This window comes from Ictalurus furcatus, chromosome 27 (genome assembly GCF_023375685.1).
Source record: "Ictalurus furcatus strain D&B chromosome 27, Billie_1.0, whole genome shotgun sequence".
Taxonomy (NCBI): Eukaryota; Metazoa; Chordata; class Actinopteri; order Siluriformes; family Ictaluridae; genus Ictalurus; species Ictalurus furcatus.
The window spans coordinates 8,109,204-8,132,999 of NC_071281.1; the positions used below are offsets into that span (position 1 = coordinate 8,109,204).

The 23,796-nt window shown below is 41.4% G+C and overlaps 2 protein-coding genes across 6 annotated transcripts in view; one reads left to right on the forward strand and one right to left on the reverse strand.

Annotated features, from left to right (window-relative positions):
• Positions 1-1,432: 1,432 nt before the first annotated feature.
• ccnb2 (cyclin B2) lies at positions 1,433-5,823 on the reverse strand. 3 transcript variants are annotated; one of them, XM_053616521.1, is made up of 8 exons: positions 5,500-5,823; positions 4,543-4,662; positions 4,202-4,456; positions 3,955-4,113; positions 3,650-3,886; positions 2,565-2,705; positions 2,384-2,494; positions 1,433-2,314 (listed from the first exon to the last, which is right to left on the reverse strand). In XM_053616521.1, exons 1-8 carry the CDS (start codon positions 5,515-5,517, stop codon positions 2,207-2,209), a joined length of 1,149 nt encoding a protein of 382 aa, XP_053472496.1. In that variant the 5' UTR covers positions 5,518-5,823; the 3' UTR covers positions 1,433-2,206. The 3 variants fall into 3 exon arrangements, with proteins under 3 accessions (XP_053472496.1, XP_053472495.1, XP_053472494.1); XM_053616520.1 differs by having other exon boundaries at positions 1,433-2,494; positions 4,202-4,453; XM_053616519.1 differs by having other exon boundaries at positions 1,433-2,494.
• An 808-nt stretch (positions 5,824-6,631) lies between these two features.
• The window catches only part of rnf111 (ring finger protein 111), a 47,537-nt gene continuing 30,372 nt past the window's right edge, over positions 6,632-23,796 (forward strand). For all 3 annotated transcript variants that reach the window (XM_053616777.1, XM_053616778.1, XM_053616779.1), the window contains exons 1-2: positions 6,632-7,094; positions 12,948-13,870. In XM_053616777.1, the coding sequence (XP_053472752.1) occupies positions 13,018-13,870 (853 nt within the window). In that variant the 5' untranslated portion in view covers positions 6,632-7,094; positions 12,948-13,017. The remainder of the gene's footprint in view (positions 7,095-12,947; positions 13,871-23,796) is intronic.

The following is a 23,796-nucleotide window of genomic DNA, read 5'->3' on the forward strand; positions in this document are numbered from 1 at the left end:
CCAAGGCGAGGCACAACTAAGCTATCAACGTATGGGTTTAGCTGCTATAGAGCCATGCAGAGTACATTATCTTTCCTTATGCTCCGCTCATATCATGTTCACGTAAACTGGAATTCATAGACATTTACACACCTTGTTTTCCTGCTCAGCATCAAATGATGTTACTGTTTCAGTTTCAACCCCTTTAGTGGTTTAAAATAAATATTGGCATGTCTATTTTTCCTCACACTGACTGTGAGCTAGTGTTTGGCAGAATTGAGAGACCGTCGGCCAATAAGACACGAGTGTTTCCACGTATTTTTCTGTAAACCCTGTCTGATTGGTCTCTCCTCTGTTCACCGAAGATATAAAATTACAACACCGCCGTCTTCTTTTGCTGACGTTCAGTTACGTAGTGACAAACCACTCCAAGTGGAGAATTATTTGGGGCTAAAGAAAAAAATCTTCAGGGCTACAGACCCAGAATGCCCAGGCCAGGTTATACCCCTGGCAGGCGTGCAAAACGTGATTTATTATAAAAATGCTTTTTACTTAATATTGTTTTCTTAACAGTAAATTTGTAATGCAAGTAATGTCATTTTATTAACATCAGTAACTAATCAAACCATATAAATTCCAAATGCAATGCGTTACAGTATTGCTATAAGAAAAAATAATTAGATTACAGTAAGGCGTTATAGCCAACTCTGCACGCAATATAATTTTATTTCACCATGCTATGTAGCTGCTTCTTATCTGTTGCTTGAAAACAAGACAGATTCTTTTCATCAGCTGTTATTCTGGTCAACAATGTAGAAATCATTTTGGTTGTTCCACGTGACTCAACTTTTGCGTGTGTACTACACATTTACGCTATATTTTGCAACAGTGGAACATCCAAAGTGTGATTTAACCATGCAGTTTGCAAAAGACTAAATGTATGGCTATAATTGTCCTTGTTACTTGGCTGATCTTTTGGGGTAAACTGTGTGCACTTCATTTTTGGCCAAACCGCTTTAGGTAGCAAGTGTGAAACCCAAGCAACCTTATTAAGGGTGCTTCATTGTTTGAAAGGTTTTGTTTTTGTTTTGGCTGCCTGGCCAAAAACAAAAAAGTCACACACTTGAAATTTTCATTGCACCACCCTTAACTTTGATTACAGCACACATTCATTGTGGCATTATTTTCACAACCTTGTGCAATATGGCGTTTACTTCCATCCAGAGTTGCATTAATTTTGACCAAGATCTTGTATTGTGGACAGGAGAGTCAAACCACTGCGTAAAGTCTTCTCCAGCACGGCTCAAATGCTTTCAATGGGGTTAAGGTCAGGCCTTACACACGTGGCCAATTCATGTGCCAAAATGATTCTTTCATTCTCCCTGAACCACTCTCAATTTGAGCCTGATGAATTGGCATAGTCATCCTGGAATATGTCTGTGCTGTCAGGGAAGGGAAATTAAAAAAATATATCATTGATGTAAAAAACCTGGTCATTCAGTACATTCTCCAATCAGAGACACTGCTATTCAGACAGCCAAGTGAAGTTCATTCCACTGCCTGGTCATCAAAGAGACATCTTAATGCAGGTCTATGTTGTACCTTGAAGAATGGTAGGTTGAATTAGGCCACACTGGAAAGTTAAAGGCAAGGTGGTATAGAGTGGAGTCTGATAAGGACCTTCACATAGAAGCAGTTCCATTTTTGCATGATGCCTGTACTGAAGCACAACAATCAGTGACAACTTTGTTCAGTTACAGGTCTGACAGCACACTGAAGACTAGCCAGGAGTAAGTGACAGCAATCAAGAGAACCAGGGAATGATCAAACACTCGACTGGCGTCTGGAGAAAGTGGCCCAACTTTCCTGATAGCATGACCCCATTCCAAACTATTAAGAGGTCCCAAGTTTAAGTTCCAGTCTAGAGTGTTTTTTGAAGTCAGTAAAACAAACCACCATTTAGTTAGAACATCTTTGGACTTTTATTGAAATGTTCCATCAACTCAAATAGGAAAATTCAGCTCAAGAACATCTAAAACTGTTAAGGCAACAGTAAAACTACTTAAAAGAATTAAGTTGTACATGTTCATAAAATTAAAAAAAAAAAAAGTAAAAATCATGTTTATTTGCACATATATACATAAGAATCCTTAAAGCAGCAGTCCATTTCCAATGGCTGGTCAGGAATAAAGTGCAGATTGGCAGCATTGATTCTTTGTGAAGACACTCAAGCGGTGAGCAGAGGGGCAGCCAGGTCCTTCAGCAGTGCAGACTTCAGCTGAGGAAGTAGGCTGACCTTCATCAGCCTGCTGCTTGAATACTTTTTCCTCACAGCCTGGAACAAGAACGCAATCAGAGGAAGCCACAAGACATGTATGCCAGCAGTGCCAGTGATTTCACTTACCACATATTTAGTGAGTCCCTCATTAATCTTGACCACATTTTTGGCCATGTGCTTCATTATGGGCTTCAGGTGGGCCTCACTGTAGGTGGTGTAGTGTTCCTGTGTTGGAGACTACAAAAACAGGAGGATATTAAGTGACTTGCATACAGCTGAAAGAATCCAACCTTGAAAGGAGTCTTACCCATTTCTGGCCATCAAGCACAAGCTGAGAGAGGCACAGGGCAGCTGCACCAGTTTCTGATGGATGGTAATGAACCATGTCGTAGTCCACCAGGGTCAGCTCGAGGAAATATTTAGCGAGGGTGTGCTTCTCTGCATCAGCCTTGAGAACAGAAGGCAGTCACCAAACATGCCAGCTAGTCAAACTGAATGGTTAGATATTCAGGAAGTAATGGTGCAGCCTCAATACCAGGAGTTTCATTTTAACTACAGAGCCAGAATGTGTAGCTGTATACCATGGCACCGTTGAGTTCTTAAAGCTGATTGGTCAGGTGTTGATTTTCTATTAACACTGTTTAGACAGTCATGCTGGCTGTAATTCAAAGGGCAAGGTTAAATTTGCCAAGTCTGATGTAATTAATTCTATAGCAACAGCTCATAGAAAGTCCCTATGAATAACATGATCAATATAATCTAATGGCAATAATAAATGGATTAAAAAGAATTGTGGCAACATTTGTTAAGGAGATACTTATACATTTCTGGAAGAATGTATAAATTCTCAGAGGCCCACAGGCAAATCAGTAAGTTTTTTGCCACAGGGAAGCCTTTAGGACAAGACTTTGCTTTTTGTAATTGCTGGCAGATCACTGGTATGTGAGGAATACAACTCTTCAGACATGCTGTTGTAGGAAAACCAGTTTCAGGGTGGCAACAGTAACTCCACATGACATTAACCATCCATTTTTAGGCAAGATCACAGCATGACCACTTGCGCATCTTTATTACGTAATGAACAGTGTCCCAACATGCATTTAACACTAAAATGGATGTTAAGTACCTTTAACTGCTCAGGCACACACTAAAAATCAGTCTAGGAATGTCTCCATAGCCTCATTGTTAAAACTTCAGGATCTAGGAACAGTTTCAGCCATACAAGCACAAATAACCTCTTAAAATATTTTAAGTTCTGTAGGCAGCCCTAATCAAGAAGTTCTTGAGCTTCAGGATATTTGGTGTATTCATTTTAGGCAATCAATCCAACCCACTGACCAAGCTGCACTGAACTAATCAAATTTGACATGTAGGGGGAAAACCAGCCCTTACATTTCCAGCTTTTGAAGCCCTCCTGAGGAAGTGAAGGGGCAATGGGCGGCCAAGCTCAAAGTTCAGCTCTCTGAGAATCAGCATCTCCATCTCACGAATCTGGGGCTTTGTGAAGGCGTTGTCTGTGATGTAGGCAAAGTCTCCAACCTCTGGGACGTACATTTCCTCATACTTTGAGGCAAGCAACATTGCAGTGACTCCCACCAGCTGCAGTTTCCTTCGAGACACTGGTTGGACCTGTGTAAACAAAACTTAATATCTGGAAGGGGCTCAAAGATGTGAGCTACTACTTCGACAAGTTTTACCTGAAGAAAGCGATCAAGGATGGCCACGGTCATGTACAAAGTTTCCTGGAGCAGCTGGAACCTCGAGTGCACCTGAATGAGCCAGTCGATCAGAAGCGCACGCATACGCTCATTGATCTCATAACCATCCATGTATTTTGGTCGGATTGCCTGCTGGGCCTGGGATGGAAGCACAGCGGTGAACGTTCAATAAGGAAAGTCAGGGAAAAAGAAACAAAAAACAACCTCAGCTGGCACTCAAACCCACCTCAAGGCTACGGAGATACACATAGATGTCCTTTACATATTCAGAGCACAACTGTGGGATGTCTGCATCGCCTCGATCAATGTCCTCAATGGGACAGAGCACATCAGAAAAGGCCTGGCACAGGTCATCCTCCTCCTTCATGGAGACATCAGCCTGAACTGGTGGAATGACTGGTGCAGGAGGGAAGACCTCTGGCACAACTGGAACACGTTTAGGCTGCACAGCAGCTGGCTGAGCTGCTGCCTTAATGCCCTTCTGAACAAGAGAGACAAGAGCATGAACAAATGGGGAAATACAGGAAGAAAAATGAGGTGCAGGAAAGGAAAAAGGAAGAGCCATACTGTTGTCTTCGCAGGTTTGGTAGCAAAGTTGGACAGTTCACCCAGGACAGCCCTCCTCACACCGACATTAACAACCCCAGCCTTGCCACCAACATGTGCTGGGTTCTCTGCATTGCGGTGCTAAGAGATTGCAGAAGCAGTTTGGAAATAAAGTACACAAACATTACTTGGACCTGGAACTTAGCACTCAAAACCTAGCCACTAAACTAGAACAAATCCTGTTAAAATCCTTCTTGGTCTCACTAGGTGAGAAGACAGGCCAAGCTGATTAAGCAGTTGGACGATCTTTTTCCCCAAACAGATCCATCTACCAACACCTTCCAGCCAGAAGAGATTATTTACTAGATCGACCAGCTCATTATATTGTAATATCTTGTAACAGGTCAGAACAAGCTGGATTTTCCAGAAGGAGGAGAGAAACACGGAATTTAATGGGAGGTGTTTCAAACGCCCTTCATAGCCTATACATGTGCACATGCGCCATAAATTTAACTTTAGTAACCAGTTAGGCCAAACACAGCCTCGTCTCAACCGGTATGAGGCTGTGACTTTTACAACAAGTAACAAAATGGCACCATTTACAGAACACTGGAAGGTCGTATATCCCGCGTGTGACTTGGACAACGTTAAACAGAAGCTCGAGCACCGAGCCCTGTTTTCAACCTGCACGCGCTACATCTAAAGCTAGCTTTTGTTGAGCAAAACAAAAGACACAACCCGCAAATTTAACGCGTCACTATGAAGTTAACATTCAGATTCAGCTTTACTTTCGCCAAAAACAAGAACTTCACTAAACAAAAAAATAAAAATAAACAACAAAAAAATGGTTTACTTAGAATGACCGAGCTAGATTATTTTGCTAATGCTAACAAGTTAGCTTGCTAACGTTACCATAACCACACAATATAATTACACGAATTCAAAAAAACGTTTGTTTTTTTTTTTACAAGTACTCACAACAGCACGAACGTCCATGGCAACTACCGTAAAATGCAATCGCAGGACTTTAAAAGCTTTAAAAAGGCCGTGTACTCTTTACTCTCGTTTTCCGTTTAAGCGTTCAAAACAAATGAGATTGGAAGACTAACAACCCCTGCGACGATTCAAATACCGCTCCCTCTATGCCCATTGGATATCGCGTCATGGAATTCACCCATTTAATTGGATAGCGTGAAAGTCAATCAACTGGTACATGTCACGCTCTAGGGGCGGGCCTTATTCGCACATCTCATTTGTATTGGATAGCACATCATGGGACGATTCCGCTTTAACCCCCATAAATGTTTAGTTTTTATATAATTTAATATCAATATTTTTTTATTATATAAGTTATGTTATATTTATAATGCATACAAAATTTGAAACTTGGGTGTTATATTGTTAATATCCAAATTGTAGATTTACGTCCATGGTGTATGAAATGAGTACATATAAAGAATCACAAACAATCCTAAACTGTTAGGTAATAATAACAATGCTATAAAATGTTGAAAGTTATTTTAAAAAGATAATGCGTGTGTATGAAATATGATATTGCTGGAATATCCACTATTCCACTAGAGGGCATAAATCGGCAAGTCTTATAAGTAGGTTATATGAATAACATCGTTTTTATTTGTAACCAGAAAGCAACGCAACACGGTTCGCATGAAATAAGTTTAATATATAGGTTTCAGATTCTATGGTTTAGACGTTTTCTTTGCGATAGTCGACTATTCAAAACAGTTTAAGGAGTTGTTTTTGTTTTGCAGTCGCCAAGTGTGCGTAGTGTGTCGCAAAAAAAGTGTCGAAAACACAGTCCACTCCGGTAAGATTATTTTCTCCACCGTCATTCCAACAAGACCCACCTCTTGCGCTGGAAATTGGCAGTAAAACTGTCTAATGACAGAAACGGCTTGTGTATGTGACCTGATGGACCAATCCTAGCATAGGAGCTTGGCGCCATGGACCAATCGTGCCGAAGAAAACGTGATCCTCCTAACCAATTATAGTATTGCAGGCGGGCTTTTCAGAAATACGGGTGGTGTGAAAAAAACCCGCCCCTACAGAATAAGCTAATTTGCATACTGGTCCTGCGAGAGAGCGCGCGAGCAGCGAGTCGCGAGAGTTTGGCCTCCACAAGGCGCTGGTGTAATGGACGCCGCGGAGAGGCAGGAATGGGGACTTCAGCTCGGCGCCGACGGCAAACGGCGAGGAACTCGACGTTATATTTGACAAACAGATAAAACATGATCGCCGCAGGTTTGTCTTGGTTTAGGTCGACGTTATTTTAAACCGTCACGCGAGTTTGTATTTGCTCACGATTGTGAAGCTGGATTGTCGACATAAGCGGGCGAGCTAACGGTTAGCTTAGCTAGTTTGCTAACCGCAGGCCTCTTTTGGGGGTTTTGTGACTTGTCAGTTTCACAGCCCCCGACACCCCCTCCCCCTGCGCCTGCCGCTTATAGGCGCCTTTTCAATCAATTTTACGGTGATTTCTCGACGGAGTGGCCTGTCCGCATGACCTGGGAACGAGCTGGAGAGGAGCACCGCGTCATTAAAAGTGAAAAGAGGTAAAGTGAACACGGGCCAGTTCTCTCTCTCTCTCTCTCTCTCTCTCTCTCTCTCTCTCTGTATATACACAGTATGAGGACTGAGTAGCTAACGCACTGCTATTGTTTGGCTCCTGGAGCCGCCGAGCTCGCGGCCCTGTGTGCGTGAATATAAATCCGCCACTGAGACTTCATTCAGGCTCCAATGTTTCATTCCCTCTCGGACACACACGTCATCTTTAAACACTTCATTTCATATAAGATCGGGCTAATATTTATTATCGACTTCCGCTTCATTAAATTCCTTGAGTGAAAACCTCAGCGTGTGAAAACGGTGTTATTTTCCTGGTCGTTAAGCGCTTAAGGCGCGTGAAGCAGGCTCTCCGACTTAACGTTAACTATATCCGTGTCTAAATAACACCTTTTATTAACAGCCCGATATCCTGTCTGTGTTTGTATGTTTTATTATTAGTACTACGTGACCCTGAGGCGTAAACAAGACTCTTTCGGAAAGCTCCTGGATAGTATTTCTATCTTATTCCACGTAAAAGCTCAGTGTTGTGTCTCATGTAGACTTCTGTCAAACACATCACGCGTTAGCGTTGCTCCGTCTCACTCCGCCGACTCATGCACTAAATAGTGCACTGTACACTACTCCTCTGGCTCACTGTGTAGTCTAGTGCGCTGTTTTTCACCAGGATATAACACTAAACCTCCTTACATTGTTTTCTTATTGCACATTGAGTTTTACCAACTGATATTGTGCACATGTATTGTTAATATCTGTGATTTATATTAATTAACAGACCAAACGACCATACACGGCTGGTGTTAATGAACAGTTTTGGACTTGATTCCTCTGAAAGTAAATGAGCAGTGGAGTTTAATTTCCAGTAGGAATGAATGGTCAGCATACATCTTTAGCAGTAACGCTTGCAGTCTAAAGTGCCGAATGAATGCCCGCTATTCTTTCGTATTAGAAACGTTTCGATCTAGGTTTGCCCTGGTCGTCAGACAGCATGCAGCAGAATGTCGCCTGTGTAAGGTGTTTTGCTGACACCGAGGTAACTCGACATCTATAGGATCTACACAGGGATCCTCCAGAGAGGGAATTAAAACAGTCGCTTGCAATCCTCTACGTTCTGAAATCTGTATCCACCTTGGTGCCAGGGGGGCGTTGCTGCTGTTTCTGGCCCCGCAGGCACAGAAAGTGCTGGGTCCTTCGGCTCAGCGGCACAGCGCAGGCTCGGGATTTGAACCCCAGAGGAGCCTGGGGCGGCACTGCACATCTCACCAGTGGCATCTTTTATCATCACACACCCCGCATTAACCCATGCTGTAGTCCAGGCTTGACATTTATTTAAGTGTCGTACCTGCTCTGCGGTAGGTGAGGAGGATGGTTTTTGTTGATGTATTGTAGGAAAGGGGAGGAAAAATTGCATGGTTATTATTAGCTACACAAATGTGAGCAGTTTCAAGGGATTTTTCTTGTGCTGGCTCAAGCATCAAAGGATCAGAAGCTTATGATGAGCTCTTACTCATTTAGTTCTGACGAGCTTCGCTTCAGGTAACACATACGAATAAGCTACTCGCATGTTGTGGATTTAAATTTTTTTTCTTGCTGACCGTTGTTAATCTGAACTCGATCATGTTTCTGAGAGGTTGTTTCGTGCAGGAAGATGAGCGGTTCTTGGAGTTGCAAATAATTTTTAGCACTGGATTCTATTAATATTTCCAATATGGCCAGAATTGGAGTTGATTTGCAATGTACACCGTTATTGGAAGTCCATGTCTTTCCACGGTGAATGAAGTTATCAGGCAGACTTCGCCCAGGAGGATACTTGGCATGCCCCTTTTTTTATTGGTCTAAAATAAGGACCTTTGGAAAATGAGTGGGTTTTCCACACCAGCACTGGCCAAAATGCTGCCTGGAAATGTTTTGAACAGAGTTTGCGCAAGGAATTTTTTGGTGCAGGTCACAGTGTCTGGGAACGATGCAGTTTACCGGAAAAATGAGTGGTAATTCCGGTCAAGTGTTAATTATTACTGCTGTGAGAAAACACTGAAATTTTGGCCTATACAATAGTGAAACTTTCAAGCACAATTAACATTGAAGTAACATTTTTCATTTAAATAAAAACATCAACAAGCTTATGGATGCAACAAACAGCCAAGAACAAGAAAACGTTCCTTTCAATGAAATATTATCCAAGTATTACCTTGCAGCCCATATTCTCACATGTACAGCTTTTCTGCATCTTTGCAGCTGGACCAGGATCATATGTCTCTGTGATCCTGAGATGTTCCTCAATGTCTCGATTAGGCTGATCTGAATCACTTGTGTTTAGGAAGAAACGTTTAAGAGTCGACTGTTTTGCATTTGTCTGTTCAACTGATTGTACAGTGACTATGTGCCAGTATGTCTCGGTATCAGCAGCTTTAAGTTGCTCAAGGAAGAGGAAATTTTGAACTTGAGTAAACTATTATCTCACCGAGTAAGAGGAACTTTTAATTTTGCACTTGAACAGTGTGTGTATGCGTTTTATTTATTTATATATATATATATATATATATAATATAAAATTTAAGGGGAATTTCTGAATAATTGTGTCAGCAGAAAGTTCTGCCTATGTGAGCACCAGGGAGTCCGTTCCTCAAACACACAAACCCTGTGACGGGTGGCGTTGGCATGATTGAGGTTTATTTGTTAAGATGTGTACTTTTACTAGCTGTCTAATTTTCTCAGATTAAAAAAAAAAGGATATAAAAGAGGAATTTTAAACCATTTATTAAACTTCATAAATCCTATATTAATTCCTGTCTGTTTTTTTGAGCATGGCCACTAGTGCCGCACATTTAATCGAATATCGGTCTCGATTACGATTTTGACTGCCCACGATTACATGGACATGATCGACTGCGATATTGACGTTTAAAGTTCGTCCTCCACTTATAGAAAACCCCTGCAGATCAAATCAAGCGCTTCCTAAACTTACAGCCAATCACCATAGAGCGGCATGGGGATGACATCATTTTGTAATGCCAAAACCCGGAAACGAGTTAGCATTTTAGCGCTTCCTGTTCCATCGTCTCAAAGTCAATTGGTTTTTTGAATGGGATTTTGGTTAAAACCCTGAAATAAGGTCTGTGCTGAACACAAGCTCAAAATATTTTCACGTTTTATTCTCCGATATAAAATACTCCAGTTATACCCCACTCGTGCGTTTTTACAGCTTTTATTTGTATTGAAAAAGGCAATTGATAACATGTTGCTAAGTGGCACTACAGAGGTTGTCGGGGACATTAAACGTCATCACGCCGAACAGGAAAAGTCTTTGCAGATCGTCTGGTTCATCATCTGTGCAAAATCCCCCCCCACAAAAAAAAAACGTGGATGAAGATCCATCCACGGAGTAAATCCATATTATGGAAAATGTTTTAAATCAAGTTTGGGAAAGTTCTCTGAAGCTTGGTGGTGTTGAAGTCGAGTGACCGTGGTGTAGTTTGTTTATAGTGTTACAGTTAGCTGTTTATTTCTGGCGATTGTATTTAGGCTTCAAACTTCATAAAAGTTGTTTATTTGTGAAAATGATCTTGATGAACAAAACGTGTTAGTGTTGTAAACTTTTGTTGATCACAGTTTATTTTTTTGCGATAATCTTATTGGGTTTTTGTCGAGGGAACCAGTGTTATGCTAACTTCCAGGTTTCGGTACAAAATGACATCGTCCCTGCACCGCTCTGTTGGGTGATTTGTCTGCGTCTCTCCTCCTCTAAACACTGTTATTGTCTTTTCTGCATACGCCTGAATCGTTTTCATTTGGTTGCATATTGTTATATTTGATTGCGTATTTTCATTTGGTTGCTGACATTTTTATTTTTACTTATCCTATGTATTGGGTACAATTTTATTGATATTTTGCTTCTACGAGATGATGCACTTTAAGGACCAGTCTAATTTGCTGCAAAGATTTGTACATGAGCAGGAATGTAGCACAACATGGAGGTGAAAGCAGGGGTCTGTTTATTTAAATGTGAAAGTGCAGTAAAAATATGTTGTCCCTAAAATCAATCAATAATCATGATCTCAATATTGGTCATAATAATCGTGATTATCATTTTGGCCATAATCGTGCAGCCCTACATTGTCTAACCAGTTATCAGAGCATACCCGTTTCATATCGACGATCTTACTGTGCCGATGTCCGTAGTTGATTTATTTAACGATGATGTCATTCATGACAACAGTGATGATACGTTAACGTATGGCGCTAGTTAACTTTTCATGATGTAACCTACATTGTATTTGGTCAGTTTCGTCTGGACTTAAAGCTCACATCAAGGTTAGTGTTATAGCCCAAGGCAGTTTGAAACAGGTTTCACCTTTTACTTTTCTTATGGAAGGATATTGTCTAATCGGGTAAACACTGCTACCACTGCAATGAACAGACGGACTGTGGGCCTCTTTTTAAACAGCTGGCTGCTTTCATAATTTATGCAAACGCAGCCCTGCATTGGAAATGTTGTGCTACTTCGACTCTGTGAGAGAGTTTGCTTGTTTATTTTGCTCAGGGGGTTTTTTTGCTCTGGGAAGGGTGATGGGGTTTAGATGGATATTGAATAGAGGAGGGATCGCATTTATGCTGATGAGATTATTCTTACGCGATTGAAAATCAGTGATAAAAGAATAGGAAGTGGCGTTGTGGAATTAATTTCTTAGCTATGATGACAGGAATGACATTTTGGTTAACAATAGCTTTTAATGTCTGTAAATACCCTGTTTTATTTATAACCTACAATCCTAGAATTGACTTTCTGTCTAGTTAAAAATGTAAATAGATGCCTTAAATCTATGAGGAGCTTTATGAGGGTTGAGCAGCTTTTGTGTCTCGTGCAATAATATTGCGCAGTCCTTATAAAATGGCTTTGTGAGAGGCACTTTTTCTGTGTCCGCGTATTGTCAGATTAAAAGAAAGCCGGTACAGAAGCTTTTAATGTCCCTGGCTCCATTATCTTGTATATTCCCCTTGATTTATTACATTAATAATGGACAGAAGGCATTAGCCAGCAGATAGGTGTGGGCTTGTTTGTTTTCTTGGCATGTATAATAAGGCCTGGGACGACCTTACTTTAATTCCTGTTCTTTCACAAAGGTCTGAGCTATGCCAAGAGCTTATTTACAGTCGAAACTGATTCGAACTGTTCTCTAAATACAGGAGAAAACATGCTAACTGACTCGGGTGTAGTAAGGTTAGCACAGTCAGATTCTGCCCATTGTAAGAAATGACGAGGATGTCGTAGACATAAAGCACTTCGGGTTCATCGGAGTCAAAGTGAACCCCGAACAGTATCGGCACAGACATTTTATTCTGTATTTCAAACCAGGTTCTCTGTACGTAATGTGAACGAAGTTTCATGTAATGTAAATTAAGGATAGCATTTGATGTGACCACTTTCCGTTCTCACAGTACTGATGTTGTTACAGGTGTGACCCCCAAATGGTGAGGTGATAGGATTGTCTAGACACATGTCTTTTTGAATAATAATTACGGTCACGTAACCCTTTGTTCAGGGATGGTTCTTGATGTCCCACTGCCGCTCCCATGCTATAGCTGAGTGAATGTCACTTTAGGTGGTATTATACACGCATTGCTGAGACTCAGGTAAATTGTCCCTTTTGATAATTCAGCCTTTTTCAGCTTTTCAACCTGGAAACCTTGGAGTGGAATCTGTTTAGAGGCAGTCTGTAATTTCTCACACCATGTTTCAGTTTACTGTCCCATTTCCCCTTACAGGATGTTGTCAATTTTTTTTCTCTAGTTCTTTCTTGACACATGCCTCACCTTTTGCTTCTTTTTTTTTCCCCTTCACACAGTTGCGGGATCACTGGCCTGCTGATGGACACATAGGAACTGCTGTGTTCGTATCGTTTCCAGCCGCTCGCAATGAAGAGCGAGGTCCAGACCGACACACGCCGCAAACAGGACCCGCTGAAAGGGCCTCTGGTTAATCCCGAGCCCATGGAGACGGCTAAAAGTTTCCCCTCAGAGGTGGATGTGATCGGTAAGGCTGGAGGAGATTTCACAGCGCTGTGTGGCGAGACAAGACATCGTGCCCTAAGAGATGCTGGGGGGCGCAGAGACTCTGAAAGGACCCGAAAGAAGCGAAAAAGCCAGCAGCCCGGACCCTCGGACTGCTCTCTAAAGGAAGGGAGACTGAGCGAAGCAGCGATTCCTCCACACCGTCTGGAGGCACGCAGTGAGGACGAGCGGAACGCCGAATCCTCATTTAGTGACTGCGCCTCCTCGCCCTCATCCAGCCTGCGCTTTGGCGATTCGGAGACTTTGAGCTCGGAGGAAGACGGTCGGCAACAGCAGCACATTAAAGCCTCATCAGCCAGTGCAGGAGGAGGAACAGGGCCGACGCGTACCCTCCTGAATCGAACCCGTCCCAGCAGGTCACACAAATGGGCGCGACTTGAAAACCCAGAAGTCAGTCATGTGAAACGACCGTGTCTCAGCTCACGGCGGCAGCTTAATAGGAAGCGATTTGCAAAGGGTGGGAATGGAGGTGGAGCTCAGCGCACTCCAAAGCAGAAGGAGCGTCTGCTGCTGCAGAGGAAGAAGAGGGAGGTGATCGCGCGCAGGAAGTATGAACTCTTGCATAGCAGCAGCAGCTCTAGTGAGGAGCTGACCTCTGACTCTTCCTCATCCTCTTCCACTGAGGGGGATGATGAGCTGTATGTGGGAGTGAGCAGCAGCGCTGGTAGTCAGATGAACAGCACCACTGTGGCCTCAGGTAAACTGCTACAGAAATGCCTGTTTATTTAAGTAAAACCTGTAATTTTGTATTGTTTTAGAGGGATGATTTTCACCTTATGACATGCTGATCACTATACTGGTTGTTACTAGGTGTTCTGACCTTTAGGTAACTGCCAGTTGCCATGGTTTCACTAGTAGCTCTAGGTTAATGTAATATCTACACAAGCTAGCTAGCGAACACACACCGAATAAAACCGCCCATTTGACCAGTAGTCAAATGTCATTCCACAAAAAAAAAATTCTGCCGAAAAACACTTGTGTATAAAATGTATCCGTGCAGCGCAACAATTCCTATTAGTTTCAGGATGAGCCTGAAGTTATGTTTTGCTCTTCATATTCTCTGACGTCAAGCTTAAATGGACTGGAATAGACGGGTGAAAACACAGACACTGTTCTATTTTAGGTAAATCAAACACGAGTTCTGTAGCAGCACAGAGAGCATCGCCGACCGACTCGGGTTCAGCGGGTGGGACTGAATGTGTGTGGGATCGTGCCTCACCCCTACTGGTCGAAGTTAAATTACTGTTCATTTGTATAAAGTAAAAACTTGACTGTTGCATCTCGTGCCACTCACTCACTTTGTCACAAACCGTTGCTGGGCCTACTCTCACTGGAAACCACCAGCTTTTGTTAATAATAAATTACTTCTGGCTGCTGTATTGCGTAGTGTCAATGCCGTTGTGAACATCGAGTAAAGCTTTATGAATAAAGGTCTTATGATGATGCAGACATGAGTTAATACCATACCAAAGCTGTTCTTTTTGTATTCACTGAAAGTATTGGAACGTCAAGACCAATTCTTTTGTTTTTGCTATACAGTGAAGACATTTAGGTTTGAGATTTGCCAATTGTTGTGCAGTGACTCAGACCGACTGTCCCTCTATTCTAAACTTCAAAATCGCTTGCTTTTTTCCCATAGACAGCTCTCTGGTCTTCATGTTGGTTTATCCTTTTTAACAAGAAATGCAGTCTTCACAGCGAATCCCAGGGATCAAATAAAAAAAAAGTAGACATTCAGAGCTATTAATTGTTTAAACAATCGATTTAACAGGACACTCCTGTGCAGTAAGAGCCCTGTCAGTCACATATTCCGATATGTTCTAAGTTATATAACACATTTAGATATAAATATCAGGAAATGTAAGCTGAAATTCGGTTCTGTCGTCTCACATTCATCTTTTGATGTCAAAACCAAATGTACATTTACATTTATTCACTTAGCAGACACTTTTATCCAAAGCGGCTTACAAATGAGAAAGATGTATTCAACATATTGCAAAAAGAAAAGGATTGCTTTTTGCTGTTCCGATACTTTCGGAGGGGACTGTATATCCAACTTTCCAACACCAAAGCATTACAGTAAAAAGTACTTCAGGTTACTTTCCCTGGAGACTTTGTGGCATTAATGTGCCTTCAGACCCACCACACTACATTAATAATTCATAAGCCCATGTTCTTTCTTGCCATCTGTGAAAGGATGAGTTTTACTGGCTTAGAGTTTTATTTATAAATATCTCTGACTGTAGAATCTATGAACACCTACAGAGATATGCATTGCACATTACTCTTCATTGTGAGTTCAGCAGCTGCCCTTAGACTTCTGTTATAAAGGAGTTTGAAGTAAACCGGTTCTACGGTTTTTCGTCAGCGCAGGGAAATGTGTCAATACCCGTCTGTGACCTGCGCAACAGAGTAACTGCGGAGTATCTCTTAAAAGAGAGGGAAGTGCCTGTCATGGTGTCTGATTCAAGCCCGGATATACATCCCTTGTCCTTTGTGAAAACATTATCAGCCGCTCAAGCACTTCTTTATGTGCCATAAACGCAGATCTGATGGTAACGCGTCGCAGCTGTTAGAACAGGCTGTGGTTCAGAAGTAGTCAGCTTGACACACTCACACACCATAGTGTTTCCTCATCCAGCTGTTTGCCGTACTCATTACTAGCACAAGCGGAGGAGGCAAATGAAGGCCAGGGACTTTCTGAACCAGCTGTCATATAGAAAGGTTTGGCCTCAGTTCATGTGTAATTTTGCCCCACGCCTTCCTTATTAAGCGTTGGAATTTTGACCTTCAAATTATTTATGACTTTATTTATATCAAGACAGCATGAAAGATCCGCCAAACTGGTTTTACTTTTGGAAAGGAATGATAATAGTAAAGATCAGATTTTCAGACGAATACATCACTGCTCGTCTCCCCTTACTTTAAATGCGTCAGTTTAATCTATATAAAGATATCGATAAAATTAACATGCAAGTTGTTGAGGTGGATTTTTCCTTGAACAAGTTTGTCATTTGCAATCTCTCACTGTGGTCACTGTGGTTGTTCGTGTATCGTAAGAAACTGAACCGAAACTCCTGAAGTTCTGAGGCTGCCGTGTTGGGCTGCTTCTTGTTTTTAATGTGCATTGGATAAATGCCCTATAGTGTAACTTTAAATTCGGTACATTACGTTATGATGTTTCAAATGCCTGACCTTCATCACAGTTTATGATGATCGATGTGTTCAGGGAAACTGTGTACCTGTTCTTATTGGCTAGATTTGAATCCACAAAGATCCTTTGCAGCACAGAAATCTGCTCTCGGAGTGATGTTTGTTGTTCGATACAGTTGACACAATAATCAATACGGTTCTTACTTGTATGCTTATATGTCTGCACGTATAGACTGCACATGTCGGTGTCTGTATTTTTAGATGTTCATGGTAACAATATTACGTATGTTGTATAATCACAGTATATATCAGTATAACAGATTATGGATGCGTGCTATTGATTGAGTAAATATTTGAGCGAGTCTGACAGCTGGTTCACGTTTGGACTGCGAGGCCTCAGAGCCCATAATAATATAAACAACCTCATTCTGTGTATTTCGGCAAACCGACTGAGAACCAACAGGGCCATTTAAAAACATTTTTAAAATCCTGATGGGCGTTGGATTTAAGTAAATATTTTTATAATAATCATTAAATGATTTAAGTGTAAAAAGCGTTCATGTAGCAGTGTTCTGTTGAAGGTCATTAGTTAACCGAAGGAGCTCTGACTCCATTTTAAAGGGTGGCAGACCAGGATTAGGGCCCAAATGCCACTGCCTTCTTTTTCAGCATTCCTACTGGTGCAGTTTTATCCTCTCCGCAGCATTTCGGGTTTGGGACTGCTGTCAAAAAGGCCAGAAGTTTCTGTTCTGTGGACAGTGCAGTGTAATGGACACACACACACACACACACAGAGAGAGAGTTTGCATGGATGATTGTTTGTCCCCATGTATTCCTTTTTCACACAGACCTCCTGTTTTACTGTATACTCTGTATAAAGTTCAACTTTGAGACACCCACATCATGTGCTTGCTATCTCTTGCTCTCTCTCTCTCTTTCCCTCACGCTCTCACACACACACACACACACACACACACACAGACTTTCTCTCTCTGCTTTTTGTTCCGGTGACATCTACTAGGCATGCGCCAATTAATCCTTTATAGAATACATCGCAGTATTCAACACTTACAATGTTGTTACTGTGGTCTCTCCAGAATATTGTCTCTACCCCTGCTTTCCCTTTAGAAAGAGGTGGCCTAGATAGACTGTGTTTTTAAGCAGTCTGAAAAAGCCTGTCCTATTTGAAAGGCTTCATAGAGACCACACTGCCTTCTGTTTTGTAACGGTCTATTGGTAAATTTGACACCATCGTGTGTATGGCTGCAAGAGAGCTGTTGCAGTTATCTCCATATGACTTGCAGTATGCTTAAGTTCCATCAGTGGACTCTTGATGTGACCTGATTATAGATAAGCCTGCAGTGTTCTTCTTTTTTGGATGGTACACCCACAAAACATCTCGCGATGTTCACAGCACACTAATAGGATGATCGCAGAACACCTGCAAAGCGATTTAGTGATTTTAGTAAAGGTGTTAGCAGTTGTTGCAATAATGATGATTGATACGTTGATGAGCTGTTATTCTGTTCCTTGGACAATAAGGTTGTCAATATGTTTCCCCTTGTACATAAGTTTAGTGTTTACATATTGAGCCTTTAATTTTGAACTTCTATAAATGGACTGTTTTTCCTATGAATATGCAAATAAGTGTGAGTAGCATTTGAATAGCGAAGTGTGAGTTTGAAAAGCACGACGTGCTTGATGAAGTGCGCTCTCTGACACTGTAATGTGAAATTATAAAAATATCGGCGCGTACCCGGCGCGCTCTCCTTGATCTGCCCGTTATAACATAACAAGAGGTGCTGAAGAGTCTTTACAATTTTTCCTGACCTTTTATATTTCTTCTGAAAGTTGTTTTACATTTTGTCCTGTTTTATGCATCTCTTTACAAACCTCAGAAGCCAGAGTTCAATTCTGTGCTTATGATTATGGGTTGCGTGATTGCTTCTACTTTCAAAGAAGGTCATGGCAAAATGGAATGGAAAAAAACTGCATGAGTGAAGTCTTCATAATCCTCACGCGTGTGCGAACGAGTACATTTGCGCATGTTAAGCAATAGCATCTATTCTCCCATAAGTCTCCCTGCTGTTATTTGACTATAGTACTGTGAGATCTTACTTAACCATGACTTTGTGGTGCTGTGGTTTGCACCCAGCGCACCCTTACACAGGCACAGCACACGCCCTTTAAGACCTGAAAAGACGTGTGGAAAGTCTGGTGTCTAGATGACATTATGAACCTGCTCTGATGTAGGCCTCCAGAATGTAACAGGCTTTAACAGTTAACACCTTTCTGCATATCTGTTCCTGTCTTTATGAAAGACCAAGCTGCTGCCAACCAAGAACTTGGGTGTTGAGATTCTTTACAGTTTTCAGACGTCTCCTAATGAGAGCCTGTGAGATACAGTAAACAGCCTTCACCGAGATTGGAGCCCAGAACACTTATACAACTTGTGTGGCAGAAACACTAAACCTGACCACGTCTGTATTCTCTAAGGACATGAACTACTGAGATCATCTCAGGCGGTGTTCACTACAGAAATGTTACCGATGCCTTTAGTTTATTGAAAATTTGATATAGTTAATGAATTCTTTGCATTTTTGATGCTCAACTCACATCCCATACTTGTGTACTATTCTACATGATTTATGATATGCATAACTGCCTGTTGAGAAATACAAACAAAATGGTACAGCATCAGGGGTGGAGAAAATGATGCATGCATTAGCAAGTGTGCTGCCCAGTCCCGTATTTTGGTTGCACAGAAACCCAACTAACTAGGTTAAAAGTGGTAACTAATAACTTATGGCCAGCTAGTTAAGTGCATTAATACAGACTAAGAGAAGCGAACAAGTATACTGCTGTATCTGGGGATATTGCAGTAGTCCTTATACTCTCCTGATGAAGTTTAACGCCTTTCTACATCATGTCCCCATGTTGTTGTTATGAACGTTTCAGGCCCTGTGTACGCATTTAAAATCAAAACGAAGCTAGTTCACACTGGCGTTTTCCCGCTGTGTTTCAGAAACGATCTCCGTCCACACTACACGACCGAATACGCATGTCACATGACCATTCATGCAGACTGGGCATGTGCATAGAAGTGTAAACAGGAAGTTGATTGCTAGTCACCGGCAGGCACAGCAGTGAGCATGATGGTGAGGAAAAGCAAGGATGTCTTCGTGTGGACAAATGATGAAGTGCAGTTGTTACTTAAAGTAACAAATGACTACAAGGCAGCCATGGGGGTCGAAAATGTAGACTGGGAGACTTGTAAAAACAAATACGGTGACATACCAGGCACTGGTTCTTCCCGGTCTAACTCAAAACCGGTGTTCCACGTAGGATTTGCTCCTCTTGAAATGAGATTTGTTGCCGATTTCTCTAATCATAGCTCGCCTCTTGTGCATGTAGCAGCTGCAGTTTTATAAAATACAGAATTTAACTGCACAATGGCTGCTAAGAATGACGACAAAGCCAGCAAAGCTTGTGGATCAGTCTCCGTGGTGTTGTGTATATGATCAAGGTAGTGTAATGGTCGTATGGTAGGGGTTTGACGAATCGGGGAAGGATATGCGATGATCCAGAAGAGCCAATCAGGGGGTGAGTGTGGGCGGAGCCACGTCTTCATTTTCAAAAGTGCCCGGATTTTTCAAACTAAAACGGGGTCTTCAGCATTTCCAAAAGTCTCCGTTTTCGAGGGTGGAAAACGCCGGAGTAGCGTAGACGACAGGCGTAACCGTAGCGACAGTTATGTGGTTTAAAACAAAAACGCACTAGTGTAAACAAGGCCTCAGCTATGAGCTGTGCTGTTCTCTTCTTTGTCTGTTCAACTAGGAATAAAAACGAATAGCACATACGCAGAATCAACTTTCTGCACAACTTTCAAGCACATACGTGCATCCTGGCTACTGATTTGTCTACCTCTGAGCAAACAATCTGTAAATGATGCACCGGGTTTAATTAGGTGTGTGTGTGTGGATGTGTGGGTGTAGAATGAAAGCATGAAGAGAACTTTGAGGAGCTCTTCTGCCAACTGTAACTATTCAGTGAATTTACACACATCAGAGTGCCCATGCCGTCTCTCACGTCTGACTCACACAGCGTTATCTGATAAGCAAGTATTAGACACATCAGCGCTGTAACCACATCTAGGTTCTTTCTTTCCATCGAAGATGAAACGGACAACTTTTTTTCATACAGTAGCTGGAGCATTAACCGATAATGCAGCACAGTTTTTCAGCATTTTCTACTAGCAACCAAATCACAAGCAACCAACGTCAAAAAATTAGCAGGGCTGGTAAGCCTTTATCCAGTTCCTCTTTCATGTAACCTATGTGTAAGGACATGCTGTTCTTCTGAAACATTTATTGCAATAATTTTGTTTTCACATTGCCCAGGCACAGCCTGCTATGACACTGATGTCCTTCCTGTTTCTAGATGTTAATTGTGTGTGCTGTGACATCATGCAGACACGTACCTGCTGCTTTGAGACGACAAAACACAGAGATGTGTCGAAGCAGAAATGCCTGTACCACCAGCTGTGGTGCTGGAAAGGAGTGTTAGAGTTTGTATAGTTAATTTTATGCCCTTTTATGGCTGATATGGTTTAGGGCTTGAAACATAAGTTGGAAATGTTCAGGAAGAGCAGGAGGATTAGGGGAAAGTTGAGTCTCTCTTGCTCCCTGTCTTACTCACTCACTCTGTTGCATTTGGTCAGTGTTAATTTCTACTCTATGGGAAGTAGGTGGGTGGAGAAGACTGCAGCACACCAGAGCAGCTCCTCTGAGCTCTGGGGCTTTTCCCTTTTTACCCCACACCCTGATCCTAGAGGGCTGATGCTGATCTCACTTCCCATCCTCCAAGCTGAAATATTAAAAATACAAAGGATCAAACCTGTTCATCTTGGCATCACTGTAAAGAAAGACCCAGGCCCTCATTGTGTTGGGCTAGTCTGGTTTTTGTCCTCCTTAGTTTTCTGGTTCATGGCTGTTGGATTTATGTAAGCACAAGGCTAATGGTAGTTCATTTACCACATGAGATGCAAGACTATTATTACTACTGAAGTAGCATGTCCGCTGTAGAAGCTGTAACACACAGGCATATTGGATTAGATGAATGCAAAATGATTAAATACAGCAGGGGTTCCCAAATTACAGGTTATGACCCCATGGGAGTCACTTTCAGACAAGCCACGTTTAAATGACGTGCTATTTTATTTATTATTTCCCACTATTTTGACATGTTGCATTATTGTAGTGAAGCAGTACAAATGGACATATTGTGTTGTCCAGCCACATCTGCTAAATGTACTGGCATATCTCAAGGCACATACTTGTGTACTATTCTAGCCTATTATTGAGTACCAACACAAATCGATTTTCCTGTTCCAGTTAGTGTTTGAATTTAAAAAAAAAAAACTCTCATGTCGCCTTCAAACCTATTGAAATGTATGTGTACCAATCTTCTGGATTTTCTAGATTAGTACTTTTGAATTTAATGTCAGAGTTTTTGATTTGAGATGCAGCTCATAACAATAATCACAACGACGGCAGAGAGTTCTAAGAGAGATCGAGCTCGTCAGTTTGTTAATGTCGCTGTGCATGAAATCGCTGAACACTTTACACTTCGACTCGGAAACCCGACGTACAGGGATCTTTTGGCTCTGGAGTGATGGCTAGGAAATATCCAGTGCTTCCGCGTTAATTGCCTAGACTGCGGCGTCCCACCCATAAGCATGCCTCCTAGAGGGTCAGAGGTCCACCCATCACAGTCTCACAAAATCCTGTGGGAAACACTGGATATCTGTTTTAAATCTTCTTTATGTAAATAAGGTAGCTAACGAGTGTGCATAATAATGCCACTCACGTTCACACTGCTTCTGCTTCTACCTCCTAGAAGGAGAGAAACAAAAGTACAGTATCAGTTTTCTACATCTAAAAAGTGTGAACTATTATTTTTAGCAGATGCGGATCTGCCAGGAGAAGAACTCCATCAGCTGTGCAAATAGCACCAAATGTGCTGGCAATGTATTTTCTGTCAAAGCAGCGTGATGCAGACATCATAGCAGCGTGGTGTTTGCTTCTCTTACCGAGGAGAGGCGAAGGTGCTAAGCAGCAGCACTCAGTAGGGTTCACTTCCCTAACAACACACCCAGGAGGATGCTGGTACTCGCTAGAGTCACACACTTCTACCTCAGTACACTCATAAATTTGGTAAAGCACATTCAAAAGCCAGGTGGTCTCTTAAAGGGAACCCCGACTATAAAGACTTGCATAGCTTATTAGATTAACGCTGATATCTGTTATATAAATCCGCTATGCAAAAACACTCTAGATGTCAGTTTAAAAAAATAATAAATCCTTGCACTCATACGCCGCCATTGCTGTTTGTGTCGCAATGCATTCTGGGTAGTGACGTGAAATGGTTGCAATGGTCTTGATTCTCCAGTGACCCTACAGCGATATGAACATGTCTTTAGCCTTTTCAATTTGAACCCGAGCGTAACATAAGCGAGGAGGCTAATATAGAAGTTGTTACTCAAAATGTACATCAGAAGCATTGAAATGGTGGCTTCCGTAGATTAAAAATCCTTAATATTTAATACATATTTTAAAGTATTGAACATATTTGATGGGTTTCTAACGACGTATTTTAGTAGGAGAGGGCAATTATTGCGTGTTAAGGCCTACAAGTCTTCATAGTCGAGGTTCCTTTTAAAGCAGTGATTTCTTTGACTTTGCTTAATTTGTTTTTCTGTTTAAATGCTTTCAAGACAGGTTGGTTGTTGTGGCAAAAATATACCATTACTTGTGGTGGAGCAGTCCAGTTTCTTCAAAACTTGAATCTAAAATTTAATCTACTGAATTGATTTACATTTATTCTCATTCTGCCACAGAGTGAACAATTTGCAGTGTTACTAGTTATGTCCCAAATGACATTTATGCACTTTTACTATACACTATACACTACACTTAAACTATACACTATACAATTATGCTATACACTTTACACTTAAACTATACACTATATGCTTAAACTATACACTTAAACTATCCATTATACACTTAAACTATATACTATACACTGCACTTAAACTATACACTTATGCTATACACTATACACTCTGCCGTCTAGTGTATGAATTTTAAAAGGGTAGTATCGTCTCAAATGGCATACTTTCTGTATTGTACTAACCGATAGTATATGCTGTTTACTGGTCGAGGGTAAATTAAGTCAAACACATGTAATGTCACAGTCTAAAACTGGATTTAAAGTGAAGCAAATTAGTAAATGAATCACATGTAAATGAATCATACATAAATGAGTCACATGAAAATGAATCTCATGAAAATGAATCATATGTAAATGAACCATATGAAAATGAATAAATAAATTAAAGACATGAATGAGTTCATCATCCGGGAACTTAACGTGCACGTTTTTCAGTGCGAACATACTAATCACACT